The sequence below is a fragment of the Mytilus trossulus genome, chromosome 9 (assembly GCF_036588685.1).
Source record: "Mytilus trossulus isolate FHL-02 chromosome 9, PNRI_Mtr1.1.1.hap1, whole genome shotgun sequence".
NCBI lineage: Eukaryota > Metazoa > Mollusca > Bivalvia > Mytilida > Mytilidae > Mytilus > Mytilus trossulus.
Genome location: NC_086381.1, coordinates 48,083,004 through 48,094,079, shown reverse-complemented (window position 1 = coordinate 48,094,079; position 11,076 = coordinate 48,083,004). Strand labels below are relative to the sequence as shown.

At 33.1% G+C, this 11,076-nt stretch overlaps 1 protein-coding gene across 1 annotated transcript; it reads right to left on the bottom strand.

Annotated features, from left to right (window-relative positions):
• Nucleotides 1-211: 211 nt before the first annotated feature.
• Nucleotides 212-7,785, bottom strand: LOC134684695 (uncharacterized). The gene is made up of 4 exons (XM_063544000.1): nt 7,767-7,785; nt 6,659-6,886; nt 6,030-6,108; nt 212-596 (listed from the first exon to the last, which is right to left on the bottom strand). Exons 1-4 carry the CDS (start codon nt 7,783-7,785, stop codon nt 242-244), a joined length of 681 nt encoding a protein of 226 aa, XP_063400070.1. The 3' UTR covers nt 212-241.
• Between the last annotated feature and the right edge of the window lie 3,291 nt (nt 7,786-11,076).

Genomic DNA, 11,076 nt, shown 5'->3' with positions numbered 1-11,076 from the left:
CAATATGTGTTCACACACATTGAACTTCTTACAACATCCTTTGAATACACATTCCGCACATCCCAAAAACAAACTAATTTAGTCTCTTAATTTTTGTATCATTAAAAGAAAGTAGCAAAGCATGGTTATTTGTACAAAGTTCTATGGTGAAGCATTACCAACTTATACCAGAACTGCTGCATTATCTGGCTAACGAAATACAAATGCAGACTTGAGTACTCGTGTATTACAATTGTTTTCCTTATGTCGACACATCTTTTATTTCATGATGTTCTACCTGTACATGACTATATTCTGCAGTATCATCAACGACAATTTGTCTTGGTCTGTCTGTTCCACTTGTGACGTCATAGTCATTCTCCAATTTTTCAATTCCAACAGATTGCATGGTATCATAATTGCTCTCAGTTGGAATCTGATTCTGACTTAGTCGATGATGTTCCATGTGATCATAGGTGTCGTCAGCTGGGTTGTTTCTAGTCGGTTCGCCAGCATGATCAGGTGCTTTCTCTTTTGTTGGCTTGTTGACCTGAGCGTATGTCACTTCATTTATTGGAACAACCAATGGGAGATGTCTAGATCTCAATGAGGTCCGTCTGATAAAAAAAATACATGCGAAATGAATAAGGATTAATAAATACACAAAATAGACATCTACTAAATAACATTACGGTACACATTTAACTTCAACAGACGCGCATTGACACATATATTGTGTTTGTAGTGATGCCTTAAATAAAAAGAATACATCATGAATAGTGTGTTTTCAATTATTGAATTATTCTTATTTCTAAAAGCATTGTGTCAGTACTACTGCTGGCTAGCTATTGGTTCCCGATGGTATCATCTTCTCACAAGTTAGTCATTTGATACTTACAGTATACTTATTGACATACATTTCTGAAATCATCTGCATATCAATTAAATTAAGAAGTCAAAAGCAAACCAAGGTTTTAATTTCTTCCAAAAAAACCACACCCGAAATATCCGGCTATTACTTTAGGTTCCACTTTGAGTATAAAACTATTCACATGTTTCGGGACGGCCGTTTTTTTTTTTTATAGCTTTCAGTGTTTTGGCCATGTTCATTACTGATTTAGATCAATCCAGACAAACTTATGTATAACGTGTGTTTCATACTTAATAACACTAAGTCGATATCACTTATGGAGAACTATATGTTTCCGATGATAAAATAAATTTAGTTATCAGTACTATAGTACTGACATGATTCATAACATTCTGTTCTTAAATTATCCATTAAGGAATTTATACTCATAAAATAAGACTGTTTATACTGCAATCAGCTATTTTACTATACATATAAAGCTATACGTATAAACGTTACCTTTATACGTCAATGACCCCAATTAACCTATAAGCCCCGCCTCCTTATTGTATTTCATCAACAACGTCACGTCACGACCATGACAACGTAATGTAACAATGGTCAAACTTTTATGAATTTAAACTTTTTTGTTTTCAAATTGGTTATGTATATACCATGATTATCAAATGTTATTAATTAAGTTCATTTTCCCTTTCTAATTCCTTAATATGTCAATGTCTTATCGCCTGGACTACGCTCATAGGGAAATACCCCTAAATGGTACCCCAAGAGGGAAATTCCAAACACTTTTTTTAACAATTTTGTTATATATTTTTTTCATTTTTAAATATTTTTTTCGATTTCAGTATAAAGACAATATACGAATAGTGTCTTGAAATATGAAATTTATTTGTATTCGGTACGAAACGTGAAAATGCTCGGTAGAACCTCGCATTTTCCCGTTTCTAAGCCTCATACAAATAAATTTCATATTTCAAGACACTATACGTATATTGTTTAATTGTCCCCGAGGCAAAGTTGAACTTATATTGATATGCTTATTAATTTTGATCCATTTTCAATCATATACTAGTAGCTGTTCATGTGTTTTGATGCATCTTGGCTTTCAAAATCATCCTTTATCAATCTTATGAAGGTAAAACTAAAAGAGAACTTTGAACGCATATAATTTAGATGGGGTTATTTTGGGGTGATCGAACACATTTTTTTTTAACAAGATAACATAATGCTGATTGTAGCCAAATTTAGTTAGATTTGTCTCAGTTGTTTCAGTATAAGACTTTTGTAAAAGATTAAAAAAAATTACGAAAATTGTAAATTATTTCTTAAACGGACAATGAATCCTTACATTATGTGGTCAATTGCCCATTTTGACCATGTTGACTTATTTGTTGATATAACTTTGCTGAACAGTATTTCTGTTTAGAGTTTATCTCTATCTATAAGATAATTCAAGATATTAACCAGAAACTGCAAAATTTAATTAAAATTACTTATGCAGGTACAGCAACCTTCCAACAGTTTATCTGATTCATCTAAACATTTCAGGACAGAGCGATCTTAACCTAATAAATATTTGTACTCATTGTCAATTTTGCTCTAAATGCTCTAGTATCAGGGATATAATCCAAATACATCATTTTACCCATATGTTCTATTTTTAGCCATGGCGGCCATCCTTATTGGTTATACGGGTCATCGGACACAGTTTTGAAACGGGATAACTCATTATTGATTTTCGCCAATGAGTCTCATAGAAGAGGATTTTTGTAATAGTCAACAGACAACGGACGACAACGGAGGCCAATTGATAAGAAAAGCTCAATTGACTCTGTAGTGGGTCAGGAGAGTTAAAAAAGAAATCATTTAAAGTAATAATCTATTAACATTTCGGAAAACAGATACCCTTCGTCAGTATGAGAATGAATAAAAACGAATCACATTAAACAATAACACCCTCTTACTCTAATGAATAGCTATGAAATAGTACCACATCGTGAGGGTATATAATTTCTGGAGTAAGCATTCTTAATGGCCGAAAATTTCGTCTGTAACACGGAAAAAAGGTCAAATTTGATAAAATATGCACTGGGGTCACCCACTTGTTCTATCCCATTGCCCCGACAGTTCTGTATGCCTAGGGATTATAGACTCTACTCTAATAAATAGCTCTTGGATAGAACTACAACGAAGGGGGCAAATAATTTCTGGGGTAAGCATTCCTAGAGGACGAAAATTGAGTCCGAAAGATGGAAATAAGCTCTAATTCGATAAAATACACATTGGGGACGCCCACTTTCCGAACCATTGTCTCGGTAGTTCTTTATGGCTAGGCATTATAGACGCTACTCTTATGAATAGCTATTGGATATGACTACTACGTGAGGTCATCAAATTTCTGGGGTAAGCATTCTTAAGGGCCGAAAATTTCGTCCGTAACACGATAAAAAATAAAATTTGATAAGGTATGCACTGGGGTCACCCTACTTGTTCAAACCCATTGCCCCGACAGTTTTGTATGCCTAGGGATTATAGACTCTGTTCTAATAAATAGCTCTTTGGTAGAACTACAACGCGGGGACAGAGAATTTCTGGGGTAATAATCCTAGAGGACGAAAATTGCGTCAGAAAGATTGAAATAAGCCCTAATTCGACAAAATACACAATGGGGACATCCACTTTCCGACCAATTGTCTCGGTAGTTCTTTATGGCTAGGCATTACAGACGCTACTCTTATGAATAGTTATTGGATAGTACTACAAAGTGAGGGTATTGAATTTCTGGGGTAAGCATTCTTCATGGCCGAAAATGTCGTCCAGTTGTATAGGTCGAAAAACATATTCTCTTGAATTTGACAGTTGTCGGTAATTAATTCTACATTTTATTGCAGTAAAACACCTCTGTTTCATATAAATATTTGTCTTGGGTATTTCAAATCACTAATTTTTTTTATGAGGGATTTCTATAGAATATTTTTTAAACTTGAGATTACATGGTTCATAAACCTTGTACATTGGTTTGATAAGGGGAGAAATTGGTCAAAAGGTTATTTTCTTGTATGCAATGAAGTGATATGTGATTTTTTTCTATAGTACTGGACATGATAAAACTTTACTCATGCCAAGTATTTCTTTATTAGAAAAAAAGATAACTTATGGACATTTTTTGTGAAAAGCGCAAATTTAACAAAGACTAATAGTGGAAAAACAATGGTGGTATTGCACCTTAAAAACTACCAAATTGAATACGATTGGTTGGAAAGTGAGTGACCTTAGAACGTATTTTATCAAATTTGGCTTTAATTCCATGATTCGAACGAGACATGTCGGGCATTTAAAAAAGCTTTCCCCTGAAATTCCTTACCCTCCCTATGTAGTAATATAATAGCTATACATTGAAGCAGAGTATATAATCCTTAGTCATTAAGAACAACCAGGACAAAAGGTTGGACAGTGGGTCTCTTACGCGTATTTTATTGATTTTGATTTTAGTTACGTGTTTCGAATGATATGTTGGGCCTTTACCAAAGCTTACTCAGGTAATAATTTACACACACGATATAGTACTATCGAATAGCTATTCAGTGAATCAGAGTCTATAATCCCTAGCCATTTAGAACTAATAAGCAAATTGATTGGAAAGGTGGTAACCCTAGAGCGTACTTTATCGAATTTGACTTTTTTCGTGTTTCGAACGAAATTAATGGCCTTAAAGAAAGCTTACCCCAGAAATTCTTAACCCTCTCGATGTAGAACTATATAATATCTATTCAGTGAAGCAGAGTCTATAATCATTTGCCATTCAGAAATACCAAGACAATTCGTTTGAAAGTTGGTGACTCTAGAGCGTATTTTTTATCGAAATTTGGGTTTATTTCCATGTATCAAATTAAATTTAAGAAGTTAAACAATGTTCAATAAAACTTACCCTAGAAAATCGTTATGCTTCCGTTGTAGTAGTTATTGATTAGAGCAGATTCTATATTCCTTAGCCATAAAGAACTACCGAATTAATTGTTTTTCGTGTTTCGAACGAAATTGTCGGCCTTAAAGAAAGCATACACAAGAAATTCTTTACTACGATGTATTACTATATAATAGCTATACAGTAAAGCAGACTCGTTGTTATCTAGCCAATAAGAACTTCCCAGACAATTGGTTTGAAAGTTGTTGACCCCAGAGATTATTTTTTAGAATTACTTTATTTCCATGTTTCGGCCGACATTTTTTGCCTTTAAGAATGCTTACTCCAGAAATTCTTTAACCTCGTGGTGTAGTACTATCCAATGGATATTATATGCGCACATTTTTTAATCTGTTTGTCTATTTCATTTTAAGCCATGGCGTTGTCAGTTTGTTTTAAATTTATGAGTTTGACTGTCCTTTTGGTATCTTTCGTCCCTCTTCTATAATCCTTAGCCATAATGAACTACCGAAACAAAGGGATCGGATGTGGGAACCCCGTGTATTTTTTAGAATTTGGCTTTATTTCCGTGTTTCGAACGACATTTTGGGCCTTTCTGAAACCTTACCCCAGAAACTATTTACTATCCCGATGTCTTACAATATATTAAAACAGCATTGAATAAAAGTGTATAATCCCTAGCCATATAGAACTACATAGACAATTGGTTGGAAAGTTAATGACCCCAGATGCGTATTTTATGTGGCATTATTTCCAAGTTTCGGACGAAATGTTCGGCCTTTAAGAATGTTTTCCCAAGAATTTTACCCTCCCGTTGAAGTGCTATTTAGTTCCTGCCTATTATAGCAGAGTTTCTTATCCCTACCCATAAAAAAATACAAATGAAGAACTACCAAAACAATGCTGTGGTCGGAAAGGGGGTACATCCATGCGTATTTTATAGAATTTGTTTTTTTAAGGTGTTTCGAACGAAAATTTGTTCGATTTTAACTGTGTTATTATAAAAAAACAAGATTGTAATAGTTTAATCAGAATAGATTGATATGATTCATTTCACATCATAATCATGTTAATGAAGTATATCTGTTTTCCAAATTATTAATAGATATTTACCGCAAACTCGGTGATAAGTCTAAGTCTATATCTTAATAGTTCATCTTACATAATTTTATCTTTAAATGAGTCATTTTACTTAAATTTGACAACAGGACAACGATGCCATTCAAAAAGCATGTCACTAAACAGAAAATGTACCTTTTGTAGAAAATGATAACTGCAATAATCACTGATAAAGCTAGTACGGCTGTTATAATCAATGCAATCAGTAGAATTTCTGTAAATTAGGAAAATTTATTTATACCCATTTGAATGATTATTAAAATCATTTTTTTCTAAATTAGAATATATATATTTGATTGACAATTATATTAATCATTATTCATATAACAAAATGATGATGCTGCAGTTGCTAATAAAGATGATGAATACCATTTAATACAGCGATAAAGTTTAAAAGTAAAAATCATTCATTACATTAACAAAAGTGGTATGAATTTTACCGGCTTGATGGTAAGTGATAACCATGCAGACTTACAGTCCACCAGCAAATGTGTTCACCCAATGGTAGTAAATCACAGAACTATAAATTTCTCTTCATTGATGATCGAGAACAAAAAGAAAACTAATAGAAATGTTGAGGGGCCGACAATGACAATAACAAAACGTTAAGCAAATAAAAATACAAAACATTAATCAAATCGTGTATATAATTATTCAGTCACCCTTTGATAAGAGAAATATAGAGGATTTGTTGTCGTAAAAGTCACATTGAAATGTATCATTGGATTATCGAACAGGACTATGCATTTTAAAAATAAACTAACCATTGGTTCTGTTTTCTTTTTTCTCAGACCCAGTAGAAATGTTATCCGTTGTTGTAGATAGTGTTTCATAGGGAGTTGTCGCCGCTATTGTAGATGTTTGTTCCTGGGGAGATGTTATATCTGTATCATCGCATAATGCTGATAATTTCTCGGTGCATAGCCTCACAAGCCAAGTTACCTTATTCGTGTTTTCTATTGATACAGCTATACAATATGTTTGGTTTAAATCTGTAATTTAAGTAGATGTTGCATTACTGGCAATCGGATTTTTGACATTTATTATACATAGTTACAATTATCGTATTTTTAGTCATGTAAACATGGATGTATTTGCAAAGACTAGTGGCACAGTTCACAGAAAATCTTATGATAAAAATAAATTAAGTTATATTGAAGTATTCTTGACTCTAGATCTAAAGATCTTTTGTGAACATGATTGGAGGTTCTGATCTAGGATTTCGAGAAGTGAGTCAATAGGTAAGCCAACGTTTTGAGGGATACTTGTAAAAGCCTAAACATTTATCATGTATGAATTTCCACACGAGGCCGGACTACCCGTTCCCATTTAAGTCCGTCTTTGAAGACGTGCAAACAAGATTGACATCGGAGTATGTCCCGTTTTACCAGAATATTCTCAACTTAACAGATTCGCAAATGCTACATTAGTTCTGTAAGTTAATTGATATTTGACTATTGTTATACTTTTCTTCGGTAAAATTTTCTTTTTCAAAGAATACAACACATTTTATATGAAACTGTCCAAACCAAGAGCCTGCATCCATTTTTTCGTTTGAATTTGTTTCACCTATTATCATGTTTGAGCCTTTTTACAGTTGACTTCTACTATACGGTTTGCGTTTTGATCATTGCTGAACGCTGTGTAGTGAACATTTGAATATTTAACAAAAAAATTGTCTTTTATTTTGTTGTCTAAAGTAAGCAATGTCGATCAAGTTTTTTTTTTATTGTTTATGATTAGTTTTTAATTTTTATGATAATTATTTACATCGATTGTGTAATGTCAAAATATCAGAGATTCACATCATTTTGTACCTTATGGAACTCATATATGTAGATACACATTCAACAACAACCAATAAATAGTTACCAATCATAATCCTTAACATCGTAGCGTCATTGTTTTGTATAATATGTAGAGTAGTAAAACATTCGGTCCTATGTCAATCTGTTATATATATAATAACAAACACATATTCAGAGTGACCTTCTGGCAGATAATAATTTGCATTTCAACTATGATGAATAATACAAATAACAAAACACCCGTAGGGATTATAGAGAGTTTTAATGCATTCCTCTTTTCTTGAATACAGGTAAAATTTCAAATAAGAACCGTTAATGTTATAGTAAATTAGTAAATATTTGCATTATAGGGACAGAAGAATTTGGTCTACAGTGTGGATTACAAAGAGGATATAGTTATATCAGCTAATTATGGCTAGTTTTATTTATATTATATTTTCACTGAAATGTAGTCCTCTCATCTAGGTTTCTTGTTTATTCTCGGGATTAATTTTTACTAGGTGAATGAACAACAAAATTATTGTCGGTTTCTGAACGTCCAATGGCAAATATTTCGTGCATGTTCAGGACGAAAACAAGTAAACAATAAATACAATAGAAAAAAAACAAACACCGCAATCGATTTTATTTCAAATGTATACTTAAAATGTATTCTTATGCTGTACTGTTATACCACTGTCCCAGGTTAGGTGGAGGGTTGGGATCCCGCTAACATGTCTAACACCGCCACATTATTTATGTATGTGCCTGTCGTAAGTCAGGAGCCTGTAATTCAGTGGTTGTCGTTTGTTTATGTGTTACATATTTGTTTTTCGTTCATTTTTGTATATAAATAAGGCCGTTAGTTTTCTCGTTTGAATTGTTTTTCATTGGCTTATCGGGGCCTTTTATAGCTGACTATGCGGTATAGGCTTTGCTCATTGTTGAAGCCGTACGGTGACCTATAGTTGTTAATGTCTGTGTCATTTTGGTCTCTTGTTGACAGTTGTCTCATTGGCAATCATACCACATCTTCTTTTTTATATATTAATATGAACAAATGAAAAAATGAACGTGGTGCAATCAGTTAAATTCTTTTGTTGTTCATCGGAACTTTCAAGAGATTGTTATTCTTTACCCAAACAGTACCAGCAGAATATCCCCTTTTTCTGTTTTCTTTCTATAAGGTCGTGTCGCTCTTTTGTCGTTTATTTGTGCACTGATGTCCCTTGTGTTTTTTTATTGTTACCGTAACATAATTTTGTCTCCCAATTTCCTTTTAAAAAATCTTCTTATTTCTTTTACACAACGATCAGTACGAACAAAGTGCGAATCGAACACACGGTAGATTTATTGCTTTATATTCATATTTAACCAAAAATATCAGACTTAAATAAATTGTAAATCAACGCCGAAACCTAAATATTATAAAAAAAATCTATAATTGTAGTCTCCTAGTTTATGAAGCAAGTTTTAGATCCACACTGTGTACACAGGATAAGGTTTAGGTTGTTTAAGGTCTTTGTATTGCGGCAGGATCTATCACATTTTAGAAGCATAACGTTATTGCTTTTTTATTTTAATTGCAGTTGAAAATGATGTTAGGAAGAATAAGAGCAACACCAGAGGTCAATTTTAATAACCAAAGAAGGCCGAGGACAAATCTTTTGAAAAAAGAAATTCATAAAAGCAACAAAAACAAGACATACAACTAGCATTATAAACTATTTGAATTACAGAGACAACATGAAAAAATGACTGCGATATTAGTATTGGTAGTGTTAAAATCAATTTAAACGTGATTTTATTTCTCAAGTTTTGTTGAGTGTCAAAATTATTGTATTGGAAGCTGACTTTAATAAAATGTTGTATTTTTAATTGTCATTTGTTCTTTGGTTGTATTTTTGTTCACACGATGAAAAACATTGGGGGGAATTAATAGTATGTATTTCAGAAAGAGGAGGGCTATTCTTAAAAAAATATTGGACAGTTAAAGGTAGCATAATGGTTTCGTACAGATAAATGATAGTCCAATCACTGAAATAAAGAACGGGAAAAACAATAGAATGACGTCACAACAATGTTTTAATCAAGGTTTACATACAGATATCGTGCTTTCATTGGAAAATGCCAAAACGCATGTAGTCTACTCAAGACTTATCAATGGATCTCGAATTGGAACATTACGGATGTCAAATAAATCTTATCTATAAAATTTGGAATGAAAATGGGGAATATGTCCAAACAAACCAACCTAATAATACGAGCAGATAACATCCAAGGGATATCAACACAGCAAGAAAATCCCGAAAACAAATGAGGGCCCTAGCTGACACCTCAGTAAAAAAGTGTACTAGTTCAGTGAAATTGGACGTCACACTTAACTCCAAAACAAAATTAATAAACTAGAATTGAAAAAACATACTAGACTAACAAAGGCCAGAGGCTCCTGAAATGTGGTAGCCGCATAAAATGCAGCGGGGTTGAACATGTTTTGTGAGATCTTCACTCTCCTATACCACTAGCCAATGGAAAAAAAATAACACACAGCAATTTGTACAGTACAACTCAGTTCAACAGAAGTCGGTGTCTGATGTCAGAATAGTTAACAAACGAAACTAGGCAAAAGGAAAATGATACATAAATTAACAAAGGATTAATAGCATTTACTGACAAGCCAGCTCCTGACCTCAATTAATTTGATTGAAAGATTATGTCTTCATCATATGAAAATCCACACATTCCCTCTCAGACCGGAAAGTAGACTATATTAACGTCGCCATTTATGACTTTTTCTCATTGAAGATCAAACAAACTCTTCCCTGTTGTCATTCTCAATTCTTTTTTCAGACGATTTTTTTTTAATTTTGCTTGGAAAAAAAATGAGTTGGCTCCAGACATGTGGTTGCCGCAAAAAATATATCGGAGTTAAACATGTTTTGTGAGATCTCACCTCTCCTATACAACTAGCCAATACGGAATAAAGGAACACAAAGCAATTTGTACAGTACAACTCAGTTCAACAGGAGTCGGCGTCTGATGTCAGAATAGTGAACAAACGAAACTAGGCAAAGGCATAATGATACACAAATTAACAAAGGATTTCTAGCATTCACTGACAAGCCAGCTCCAGACCTCAATTTATTTGATTGAAAGATTATGTCTTCATCATATGAAAATCAGCATAATCCCTCGTAGACTGGAAAGTAGACTATATTGACGTTGCCATTTCTGACTTTTACTCATTGGAGATCAAAATAAACTCTTCCCTGTTGTCATTCTCAATTCTTTGTTCAGCCGAATCTTTTAATTTTGCTTGGAAACATAATGAGAATGCAGCATAAGTACCGCATATCAATTAATTTAAATATTAGTCAAAACACGTTGAACGATAG

Excerpts from the sequence above, each read along its gene's own strand:
- LOC134684695 (XM_063544000.1), bottom strand. Across the intron at positions 6,109-6,658 it reads AAAAGAAAACAGAACCAATG|AAATTCTACTGATTGCATTG; the intron begins GTTAGTTTATTT and ends CCTAATTTACAG. Across the intron at positions 597-6,029 it reads GTTATCATTTTCTACAAAAG|ACGGACCTCATTGAGATCTA; the intron begins GTACATTTTCTG and ends TTTTTTTATCAG.